General features: G+C 44.8%; 1 protein-coding gene across 5 annotated transcripts in view; it reads right to left on the bottom strand.

Moving 5' to 3' along the window:
- Nucleotides 1-12144, bottom strand: part of ATF2 (activating transcription factor 2) — a 40214-nt gene extending 28070 nt beyond the window's left edge. The window contains exons 1-3 of one of the 5 annotated variants that reach the window (XM_053410588.1): nt 12000-12144; nt 3661-3735; nt 3043-3112 (exon numbers count right to left, since the gene is read on the bottom strand). In XM_053410588.1, coding sequence (XP_053266563.1) covers nt 3043-3067 — 25 coding nt within the window. In that variant the 5' untranslated portion in view covers nt 3068-3112; nt 3661-3735; nt 12000-12144. Of the gene's footprint in view, nt 1-3042; nt 3113-3660; nt 3736-11059; nt 11186-11999 lie in introns of those variants that run through there. The other 4 variants (XM_053410560.1, XM_053410570.1, XM_053410590.1 and 1 more) reach the window with 4 other exon arrangements.
- Between the last annotated feature and the right edge of the window lie 488 nt (nt 12145-12632).

Raw genomic sequence — 12632 nt, 5'->3', positions numbered from 1 at the left:
ATTGGTTGTGGTTGTCTATTTTGCATGTCACATTAAACCATAGTTTAAAAACAAACTGATGTGTGCTACTCTCCTGCTCCTGCTGCCACTGTGGATGAAACAAGCCAGAGCCTGGCTTGTCATGTTGTCCCAATCTGAGCTTGTGGTTTGTTTCTTTCACACAAACTGCAAGTGGTAAACCCCTGCGATACAGTTTTATGATACATAAATATTTTAACAAATAAATAAACAGGAAAAAACCATAGTTACTGCTCGTGGTAGCCAGCTGAGCAGCACAACAATAGTTTACTCTCTCTCTCTTTGTGTAACATTGATATTTAATTACATCAGTTTTAAACACGGAACTCAGTGGAAAACACATTGCAGAAATGCTACTACAAACAGCCTTAAGAACCATGCTGATGTTGTTCTAAAGTGACTTCAGGGCTGAGAGAGAAGTTTCAAATGCAGAAAGAAGTAGCTGAATCAGTCTAAAGGTTAAGAAGTTGCTTTTTTTCAAAATCAAAGAAACTGCATTTAATTTGCTGTTGAAGCTGATTATACCCAAAATAGATTCTACCACTGCAACAGCCATTCCATTACAAGGAACACTGACCATGCAACATGAGCTTCCACTAGGATGCAGTAAAATGTTTTTATGCACTGGGCTCATCTGCATGTCCTCCAAACTTAGTTTTAACTTGCCTGTTCCTGCCTTTTTGGGGCATGAGCCACATGATGTTTCCCCTCTCCTGTTCACATTTTGGGTGTCCTGCAGCAAAAACTTGCTCCCCGCCCCCCATCCAAGAGTATCACAAACAGTTTTTCCTCACATGCCAATATAATATGCCCATGAAGCACAGTAGGCATACCCCGTTTCTTGCCTTGTCTCGGATTTCCTTGCTGTGCCCACAACCATGTCACATAGACTTTGCCCCTCCCTGTCTCGTTTTTCTTCTGCTTCTGCCCATTTCCAGGTGCCACTTTCTATCCTTTCCAGGTGGATTTACCTGGGAGGGAGCTCCTTTGCACTCAATATGAGTAGGAGTGCCTGACTGCGTTGTTAGCACACCAAACCCAAAGCCCTATCCTTACTCCCTACTTCTCTAACTTGCAAGAGCTCTCCTGCTCACTCATTGTTTCGAAGTGTGTCCAATGGAGCTTACTCCCAGGTAAATGGGGCTGAGATTCCAACCATAGCAAGGGGAGCAAAAACTGGACTTCAACAATAATCCACCATCTCCTCTCAACTCTCTTATGGCTCTTCTTGGCACACAAACTTGCAGGAGAGTAGCGCAGCCACCCACAAAAACCCCTTTCCCCAAAGCTATTTGTGGGCAAACACACATCTACTTAGTACTAAGTCCTACTGAATTCAGTGGGGCCTACTATCATGTAAGTGATGCTCAGATCTCAGCTTTCGCAAGGGAGTGAAAGCTGGATTGGAGCACTGAACTTACAGTCATACCTCGGGCTGCGAACGTGATCCGTGCGGGTGGCACGTTCGCAACCTGCAGCGTTCGCAGCCTGAAGCGCTGCGTCTGCGCACGCATATGATGCAATTCGGCACTTCTGCGCATGACGTCATTTTGTGCTTCTGCGCATGTGCCGAAACCCGGAAGTAACCCATTCCGGTACTTCCAGGTTTGGCGCGCTCCGCAACCCAAAAACACGCAACCTGCAGTGTTCATAACCCGAGGTATGACTGTATTTTCTCTCTTTCTCTCCCCTACTCCTGGCTTTGGGCTGGAACAAACCACACATCTTTCTCCACCTCCCTTACATCCTTTTCACAAGAATTTAGGATGTATTTATCTGGGAGTCTGTCCCATTGAATTCAATGGGTTGTATTTCTGAATAGACACATGGGGGATTGCACTGTAAAAATCACAAAATTCTGTCCTTGTCATGCCCCATCAAAGCCTCACGAAGGGAAAGTTCAGAAGCAGATGAAACATCCATCACAGCTGCTCTGGGGAAAACAAGGCTTCATACTGTATAAGTGCTGATAGTAGGGTGAGGTAGAGATGTGCATCACTGAAATGCATTGCTAACAACGATGTTTAGTCAGAGTGCAGCAGTAATCAAACAATGTTATGGAAATACTGAAAAAGAAAATGTAGGTGCATGTTCCCCCCTAATTTCTGCTGCAAACAGTGACAGAAAGGAGTGTCCTCAACTTTATATGTTAATGACAAGGGTTCTGGGGGTGGGGTTTTCAACATGAAAGTAGATCTGAGAAACAAATGAGCAGAATGCATGATCCTCATACAGGGAAAAGTGAAATCAGTTGATAAACAGCAGTGGTATAGAACCACAGAGGCTATGATGCACAAACAATGCACAAAACGGATTTGGAAAACATGGGGTTTTCAAAGGCTGTGTAGAAGAGCCCATACAAAACAGGAATAAAGGGGAGGTGAAATCCCCTTATAGAAATGAAGATAACAGTCCAGTATGATAAAATACCAACAAGCCTTTTTTATATATAATTAAAGAGAGCTCAAGAAATCACTCGGTAACCTTGAGGATCTTGGTAATTCTTCAATTATTCTATTTTTCTTTGAAATACCATAGCCAAGCTGTATTTTCTGTCATCTACAAAAAACATTTAGCAATTCTAAAAGTTGCTGACATCATATACAAGTTGTCATCCCCTCTTCATCCAACCTTCTGCACACTGATCCCTCCTTGAATCAAGAGCTCTCATGAAAGTAGTTATTAATGTGTGGTGTTTGAAGCTATGCAGCTTTCATTGCTGGATTGGGGTGTGGTGTTCAGTATAGTCAGTAACACTGCCACACAATGCTCATTTGGAGGCTGTGGTGACAGAGTTCTCTGCTGCCTATGCCAAATAAGCAGCGTTGGCTTTCAGAGCTTACAGTGCCATCCATTTAAACAAGTAGTTGAACATGTGCAGCAAAGAAGCATGCAGAGTTTGACTGTTAACTTTAGGCAATGAGTAAAAATGTTCTTAGGACTCAAACTGAAATGTAAACTACTTCCTCTGATATAACAAATATTTCTCTGTTAACTAACACAGATAGTTTTAACATGTATTACCTGTCCACATCCAGGGGCAGTACATAAAAAGGGTTTGTCATCACTCATATTCCACAGGTCCTTGTATTACCTACATTGAAATAACAAACATATCCAGTGAGTCAGAGCAATTGCTCTAAGTCAACAAACTAACATCCTCCACAAATGCAAGAAGAAAGTCGGTGTGTATTGGTATTTCCCCCCTTATAAAATGTCTCTTTATGACCAAGTCTCAAAAGCAGCAGTATTTCAACAAACACTTTAACAGTTTTTAAGGTAGGCTTTCAAAATCATGTGAGGAACACCATGAAAGCCAAATAGTTTATGGTATTTATGTCTCGCAGATGTGAAACTGAATCTGACACATTCCTCTGCATGGCAAGCTGGGAAACATTTCTGCAAAATATAAGATATCCAATTGTGGTGGCCCACTCGCACAAATGAGACTTCTCCTGCTCTCTACAGCCCCCACATCCCTCCAAATCTGCTATGGAGGGTTGGAAAACATCTGGAAAAGGTGGGGGAAGACAGGAAGGGGAACTCCCATTGTGTCTGCTGGTACAATGTTGGAACTTGCTCACAGAAGCTGAGTTGTAAAACACAATATAAATGTATTAAAACATGCACATATATATATACCTGGCAGATTTCACATGTAAGCCAAATTTCATAAGGTAAACGATTTATTATAGCCTCCTTTTCATGACAGTGGTTCTGCAAATCAAGAAGGGAAAGTCAATTATTAAATTATCTCTTTTTTTTACCATATCTTAAATGGTTGGAGTGGATGCACCCGATTTCCATGGGAATGGTCTATTCTGCTTCAGTGCCTGTACCTTAACTCTGGAATCAAACATTCTCTAATAAAAAGATTGTCCTTACTGAATTTATTTCCCCAACAACATTATGAGGTAGATTAGACTAGAGGTGGGTTCATGAAATAATTCTGCCCCAGTAAATACTCTTGACAATCCCTGGGGTATGATGGATGTGGGCAAACATGATGAACTAGATGAATGTGGATATGGAAAGCAGTAAATTCTATTATCATGATGGCACTTCCTCCAGCTTGCAGTCATAGAACCTTTGATGGCAAAATCCATAAAAGCCTTGTTTACACATTATGCTTGCCCATGTAAACATGAACCTGGAGAAAGTCAAACCTACTCATAGGGAATAAAATGTATACTCTGGACTTATCCTTAAAGATAATTATAAGTCTCAGCAAGCTTCCTATTTGAACTATCCCATCTCATCTCCTATCCTGACACTATCCAGAGCAGGGGTCAGCAAACTTTTCTGCCAGCAGGCTGGATCGCCCATGCGCAGGAACGCGCACACTGGTACACATGCGCACACCACTCTTTCCCCACTGGCTTTTGAAGCCATGGCAGGGGAGCCGTTGTTATCTGCAGCTTCCAATTAGCTGCAGGACCTTCCTGCAGCCAATAGGAAGCCGTGGCTACATACTGGAAGTCAGTCCCCGCACAAGCTAAACCGGCGCGCCGCACTGGTTTAGCTCCACATGGGTGTCAGGCCTGGTCGTTGTCCTCTTCAAATCACCACACAAACGCTTCTTGTTCTTTTATAAAACTTTTTATTGCGTATTAACAAAACAATCTTATAAACGGTTCTTAAATATTATTCCTCAGAGTCACTTCTTTCAGATACCTTCTGAGCTCTGCTTCTCCATGACCAGCCACTCTCAAAATGTCGAACGCGCCCTTCCCTTCGTTTTCCCGCTCTTTTTTCTAACCTCCTGGCTAGAGCTGGCTTGTATCTCCCCTCCTCTGAATCTGAGCTAGAACTTAACCCTTGCCTTTCCTGGGAACAGCCGGTCCCTCCCTGTTGTTCCTCTTGCTCCCTTCTATTAGATTCACTGCTCTCCTTCCCCCCTTGGGGAATGCTTTCTCCCTCTGAGAAACTGAAAACTTCTAACTCTTCCCTGACAATGGGGACTGTCCGAGCGGACAGCAAGGGCTGGGGACCAGTTTAATGACCCCCTTGGGCCGTATGCGGCTTGTGGAACGTAGTTTGCCGACCCCTGATCCAGATCCAGAGTATCACTCTGTTGCTAAGAAATTAAGATGTTATCCAATTCTATCCCTTGCAGATCAGTTATACTATGCCAGTATTTATCTGGATTTGACATATAAAATGCATGAAGCCAACGGTTCTTGATACAATAAGCAATATTATTCATTTGTAGAATTGTATATTTGTAGAAGCACTGAAAAGTTGTTCTTTTCAGATGAACCAAAACAGAGAAGGGAGATAGGTAAGATCTGTCTCAAGTTACAGTACATGTGACAGCAGCAGGCTAGCAAGTCTAAGTCTGTTTTGCTTATTCAAGTAGTGAGCCCAACTGGCAGAAAAAGCAGGGAAAGGAAGGTAAGCAGCTGGGTAGTATGTAGTTCTCACCTACATACTTCCATATACTCTTAAATACGGACTTGATGAATAGTTGGGAGATAGATGGCTTAAATATCCAGATCTGCCAGTGTCATGTGCAATTTGAACCTTGGTATGATGATAAAAAGAAGTTTATAAAGGTGACCAAGACAACAAGGAAGCCAAGCCAAAAAAGCTTTATAGTAATCCCTTTTTATAACCAGAACAAAAACCTATTTTTATCCTGGTTATATAATGCATTAAAATTTTCATCAGTATTTAAGATCTAACGAACTTGAGTTTTTAATACAGCAGCCACACTTTTTTCCTTGACTGTATTAAACCTTCATTGGGGAGGAGGACTGAGCAGTGTAAGGAAAGGCCTAGTATTCTAATGAATTAGGGCTCACCAGCAACTCCCAAGACTACCCTAGCCATCGGGAGAAGTGGGGAGCTGCGCCACTTCGCTGGCGGCATTCCCCCATTCCCCCTTTGTTTTGACAGCTGGGGGAGGCTTAGGAGTAGTGGGCAGGCAGCGCACCGCATATCCGCCATGGGTGGCTCGCACTGCCCCTGTGGGCAGCTCGCCCTGCCCCCGGCTGCAGGGCACGCGCGCCGCTCCATGCACCCGAGCGGCTATCCCGTGCCTGGGAGGGCACCCTCTGTGCCTTGCCCCCTCAGGAGTGCACCTGCCCTGGGCAGTGCGGGCATATGTTCCACTGCTGCCTCCACTTGTGCATCAGAACCACCTTCCTTTCTTTCCACTTCAGTTCAACATACTCTCCCAAATTCTATTTTCCTTCTACCAACAGGAGTGTTCAATGGATCTATAGTCTGCTGTTAATAGGAGCTCTTTCATTTGCAGAAGTCATACTCAGGATACAAATAATAATAATAATTTATTATTTGTACCCCACCCATCTGGCTGAGTTTCCCCAGCCACTCTGGGCGGCTCCCAATCGAGTGTTAAAAACAATACAGCATTAAATATTAAAAACTTCCCTAAACAGGACTGTCTTCGGATGTCTTTTAAAGATAGCATAGCTGCTTATTTCCTTCACATCTGAAGGGAGGGTGTTCCACAGGGTGGGCACCACTATCGAGAAGGCCCTCTGTCTGGTTCCCTGTAACCTCGCTTCTTGCAATGAGGAAACCGCCAGAAGGCCCTTGGCGCTGGATCTCAGTGTTTGGGCTGAATGATGGGGGTGGAGACGCTCCTTCAGGTATACAGGACCGAGGCCGTTTAGAGCTTTAAAGGTCAGCACCAACATTATCTGTGACTTTGGTTAACCAAATGCAGCATCAACTGTATTGCTTTCAATGGGCAGAATTCACCTAACAAGTCCTGTCAGCAGAAGCCCTAAATAAGGATTTCCTCTTGCTGATGAGGCCTCCCCCAAACGTGTGTTCCCCACAATTGGCTTGGGGCAGATTAGGAGACCTCCTGTAACAGATTGCAGTGGGAGGGTAGGGGGATCATTCTGCCTTGCAAACTGAAATGCTTGCGCTGATGGAACGTTCAACATAGTGTGATAGAGAAATCCCCCTGAAGATAGAACAAGCTGCTTTAGTAATCCATGCCTGCTATTGAAAAAGCCAATGTCCAAAGTCTAAAATGTGGAATGAAATCCCCAAAGGCATAAGCACAGTAAAAGTGATTTTTAAAAACTATTTTAAGAAGAAATATTGATCTATAAAGAAACTGTTAAGTTACTTTCTAACAAAGAACAATTAGAGGCTCTCCAGCAAAATGGCAAGTTCTATTCCAGCACTGGTGAAAGCCAATTGCTACATAATATTATAAATCCTGATATTAAGGCAATTTGAGAGTGGGTTAATAACTGTTGTTCTCATGTTACAACTAAATCCCCCCTGACATGTGTTCTTAAAGAAGATAAAGGAACAAGAACAAAAAGTACAGCCCCTTCCACACGTAAAATAACTAGCTATCCAGTTTGCACATCATATTAAACCATAGTTTATTTTAAATTATGATTTAATGCTAATGAACAACATATTACTGCACAACGCTCAAAAGTCCTCACTTCACTTCTCTACTCCAGGAGAGAAGCAAACCTGAGGATGGCTTAGAATGAAATGCCAAGAAGCAAACTATAAGCTAGCTAGTACAAGTGAACAACTCATTCTTCCACATCACTGGATAGTGCCCCTGAGCCAAGCAATAGCACATTGACCACCATAAATGCAAACACAAAGGCACTGCAAAAGAAACCTTTTCAAAGCAGAGGTAGGCGATATTTTAGTGGCCAAGGAGAAGATAACAGGAGCAGAATCCATGCATAGCCTGCTCTTTTGATTTCTTTCTAATGGTTTTTATTAAAGATTTTCTTGGGTAACAAAAAGGTATTTCATTGCATGAAGGGCAAATAATGGCACCTCAAGTCCAGATGGTATTTTATGGTATTACTAAAAAAAAAGTGGTGTTATGAGCCATTAAACCTCGAAAATACACTTTTTCCAAAAGGTTTCCACAGTTTTGGACACAAGTATACAAATTATTCAGAAACTTTGAAAGGAGGGAAATTTCTGTATTTATAAATCACTGCTTCTTCAACAAACACACTACCGTATTTTTCGCTCTATAGGACGCACTTTTCCCCTACCGTATTTTTCGCTCTATAGGACGCACTTTTCCCCCTCCAAAAATGAAGGGGAAATGTGTGTGCGTCCTATGGAGCGAATGCAGGCTCCTTGGCTTCGCCGCGACGTGCCTGTCCTGGAAGCCGGAGGAGGAACAGAAGGGTCTCCTGTTCCTCCTCCTGCTTCGCAGCGACGCGCCTGTCCAGTGAAGCCGGAGGAGGAACAGAAGGGTCTCCTTCTCTTCCTTCTCCAGCTTCGCTGAAGGGCGCTGCACCTTCTCCCTTTCTGCGCAGCGCCTCTCCTGTGAAGGAGAGGCGCTGCGCAGAGAGAGAGAGAAGGCGCAGCGCCCCTTGAGCAACGCGCCTGTCCAGCGAAGCCGGAGGAGGAACAGAAGGGTCTCCTTCTGTTCCTCCTCCCGCTTCGCAGCGACGCGCCTGTCCTGGAAGCCTGGAATCAATGAAGTGGATTATCACATAATTTTTAAGCAAAACTCTTTCAAGGCTCAGCAAATGTTATAAACTTTAGCTTTATATCTTAACATACAGTTTTCCAAGTATCAATACTTTTGTTAATGCTGGCTTCCCCACTTTGGTGTGCTAGATATTTTGGAGTATACAACTCTCATCACCCCCAGCCACCATAACCAACAGTCAAGGATTATAGAAACTGTAATCTAGCAACTTCTAGAGGGCACCAGGTTGGGGAACGGTGCTCTTAGCTAAGACTAATTGTTTTCACAAGGAAGCCATGTTGGTCTACTACAGCAAAAACAAAGAGTACTGTGTCACCCAGAAGACTTAAACAAATATTATGGTATATGCTTTAATGGGATAGAGTCCACTTCTTCTGATGCATGAAGTACTGTCCTGATTATTTATTTTATGCACACCCACATGTACATTTGAGGGTGGGACCAGATTGTAAACAGTAAGGAAAATTGGAAAGCAAAGGCAGAAATAATTATGCTATTAATAGTGACCATTCACAAAGCAGTGTTGATAACACAAACACTGTTGTGGCATTGTTAAGTTAATCAACAGGTGTAATAAAAACCTGCCACCCTAATTCATGCTACAAGTGATAGAACTGAACCTCCTGATTAAATTTGGCAGACTGTCACTTTGTTCAGCAACAGTCATTCCCCCATCCTCCTCCCAAATGACAGGGAGGATTTCAGAAGCCCTTTCTTCTACTTTTGATTAATTGAGATTTGCCATGTCATCTGCACCAACAACGTGTTCAAGTTCCTCTAGTGGGTTATATGACCACAGTTATAACAACTTCAGGTGTTATTGTGCTACATGCATTTGATAAAGTACAGTGGTACCTCGGGTTACAGACGTTTCAGGTTACAGACTCCGCTAACCCAGAAATAGTACCTCGGGTTAAGAACTTTGCTTCAGGATGAGAACAGAAATCGTGCTCTGGTGGCACGGCAGCAGCAGGAGGCCCCATTAGCTAAAGTGGTGCTTCAGGTTAAGAACAGTTTCAGGTTAAGAACGGACCTCCAGAACGAAATAAGTTCTTAACCCAAGGTACCACTGTATTCAATTAGTTACAAAACTGCTTGCCATGATAAACTGCTTGTTTCTGGCAGGGTTTCTAAAACCTTTTAAGCCAAGACATCCCTCTAGACTTGCTCTTGCTACTTCCATGAACATGCCCAGCACCAAGTATTTGTTCCCATATAAACACACAAGGAGAAATTTTCCTTTAATTATGTGACATGCAAACCTGCTGCTGCGCAAAAGTACCTGCTTCCTGAAACATGTTGTCCCCATCAGCCCAATCATCTCATGCAAGGCTGTCTTGCCTCTTTCCTGGAGACATCAGTGAATGTAATGCCAGAATTCTGCTAGGATGTATTAATCTGCTTGGCTCAGGATTCTCTGCTTCTCTGAAACTTTAAACACATCCGCACTCTTCTGTGTCAACAATCCCAGTTTGAGAATCTACTGATTCTCTTGATTTACAGAATTATCTGTATCAACAGAATGCATCTTGGCCACCCAATCAGAATGATCCGCATGCTCTATAACGTAACAATCACCTTACACTTTAGAGAACACTAAATAATTGTGTATGTATTCTGTTTGTTCATTCCATAGTTAGTTTATGCTTCTACTAAAAAAAGCAGCTTTGAAATAATAGAAAACTCCCATCCCATAATCATCTACCCACAAGCCAATGGGAACAAGGAGGTGGGTTATCTGAATGGAAAAACTGAAGACAGAATTCTACAATTCAATAAAAATATTCCTATACTCCAGAATCATATACCCAAGAAAATTCCTCAGAGATTTAACAGGAGATGCAGAATTAGTTATTTTATATAAAGGGCAATGGGGAAAAGAATGTACACAAATACACCTGACCAAAAACGCATCATAGTGGTAATGAAGCAACTTACAGAAGAAGTTTGTTCTGAGATACCAAGGTTGTAAAACTTTAAACAACTCAGATATGCTGTATTATGCTAACTTCACACAATAAAAACCAGATGCTTTGCATATTCTAAGTCAGAAGGCAAGGCATGTCATTCTCTTACTGCTCTACAGGAAGCAAATGTTCTTTGGCTGAAGGATGGGATGGAAATTCCTTAAATAAACAAATACAGAAGAGGCGTCTCCAATTTCCTTGCCTTCTTATCAGTAGACTATGAAGAACCACAACGTAACTTACCACTACTACTTTATCAAACACTACCTATCAGGGAACTAAAATGTGGAATGAGACACAGCCTGATAACTAAGATTTGTGGTACAACAGTCTGATAACTGAGATTTGTGGTACAACAGTCACCTTAGTAGCAGTCTACCAGCAGCCCCTGAGTAATCTCTCTCTAACACAACCCAACCCAACACACTTCAGCAGTTTCAGGGAAAGCAGCATTTGGGCCTGAACACACCATGTGTTGCTACTGAAGTTCTGCCCTCCTTCACTTTGGAGAGCACAAAACCTAAGCAGGTAAATAGGTACATGCACATGCCTGAGTATTTTTTTTACCCCCCCCCCAAACTAAGTGTAACTGTTTGCACTCATTTACCTGCAGCAAACGGATGGGGACAGCTGTGTATGCCTCAGACCCTCCAAGTGTCCCTATTTTCCAGGGACAGACCTGGATTTACAAAAGCTGTCCTGGTTTCTGGTGTGATCCTGGAACGTCCGCTTTTCCTTAGGACGTCCCTACATTCATCGGAGAAACGTTGGAGGGCATTGCGTGCTTTCACCCACCAACTTTCCACAGCAGCGTGGTCCTTAGGAGAAATTTCGCAGGTGTCCTCAGCATCCACCCTTCCTCAACTGGGAGGAAGTGGGGGGGGGAGAGGGGGAAGGAAAAAAGAGAAAAACAGAGGGGGTGGGCAGAGAGAGACCAGGTCTCAGGGCACCCTCGCATCAGCGAGAACTATCCTATGTGTATGTATATTTCTCTCTGCAGTACAAACACTTCCCTGCACCCCCCATCCCACAAAACCCCCCTCCACTGTGACCTGTTCCAGCAACACACCGGGCGCTGCGTGAGTGTCAGGTTCTTTTATAACGTTCCTTCCAGGGAGGTGATGGAGTGGTCGGCACCAAGGGCAATGGGGAAACGGGGGGGGGGGGGCGAATGGTAGGAGCCAAATTCGGTCTGCCCACTCCCCTCGCCCCCCCGACGTTCTGTGACAGTTAGTGGCGGCGAGCAACGGCTTCCCAGGCTCGCGGCGTTCTATGGCCAACGGGCGCAAAAAAAAAATAAATTCCCACCCACCCCGCTCAGTCCTCTCTCTATGCAGAGCAGCGGCGGCGCCATGTTTCAGCCTGCCAGGCTCCCCCCACCTCCCCTCAAAACAGGGCCCGGCGACTTCCACCCCTAGCCCAGGCTAGGGTAAGGCCACACCCCGAGCTATTACACACAGAAAGAGGCAGCGGCTTCTCCACCTCCTCTGTTTACCACCATCCCCTCCCCGCCTCAAAAAAAGGCCACACACACACACAAAACTCACCCCTCACGACCGCCGGGAAAGCCGCTCATTAAAGCCGCCCGTGTCCCCCACAGGCTTCCGTCACATCTCGCGGGAACTCACTGACACATCTCTTTCTTTCTCGCTCTCTTTCCGCCCGGACCCCCTCCCCTCGCATCCACCACCAACACGCCGCCGCCGCCTTACCCCGTAGGAAAAGATGCAGCCAGTCACGTGACAAGGCGCTTTGGCGGGGAGGGGAGGGTGGGCTGTGGAAGGAAGGGGCAGAAAAGACACACACGCGCGCGCACTGGCGCCCGAAGCGGGTTGACACGTGGTTGCTGGGCGCCGCGAGGGCGGGGCCGCTGACCGAAGCTCCGTCCGGAAACAGCCGAACGCGCTCGTCAGCCTCTCGCTCGCCATCCCCCCTCCCCCCCACATGCCGCGCGCTCCTTCTCCGTGCGGCTGCGCGAGAAGCTGAGTCTGAGCAGCAGGCAGGGAGAGTTACTCGCGCACTAAATTGTGTATGAAGAGGCTTTTGGTTTCTACAAGTGTACACGTGACGTGGGATTCTTGGTCTTAGGCATCTCCAAACTCGGCCAAACCTCCAGCTGTTTTGGGATTACAACTCCCATGAGCCCTAGCTAACAGGACCAGTGGTCAGGGATGATGGGA

The sequence above is a fragment of the Podarcis raffonei genome, chromosome 1 (genome assembly GCF_027172205.1).
Source record: "Podarcis raffonei isolate rPodRaf1 chromosome 1, rPodRaf1.pri, whole genome shotgun sequence".
Taxonomy (NCBI): Eukaryota; Metazoa; Chordata; class Lepidosauria; order Squamata; family Lacertidae; genus Podarcis; species Podarcis raffonei.
This window is presented reverse-complemented; position numbering and strand designations above follow the sequence as displayed.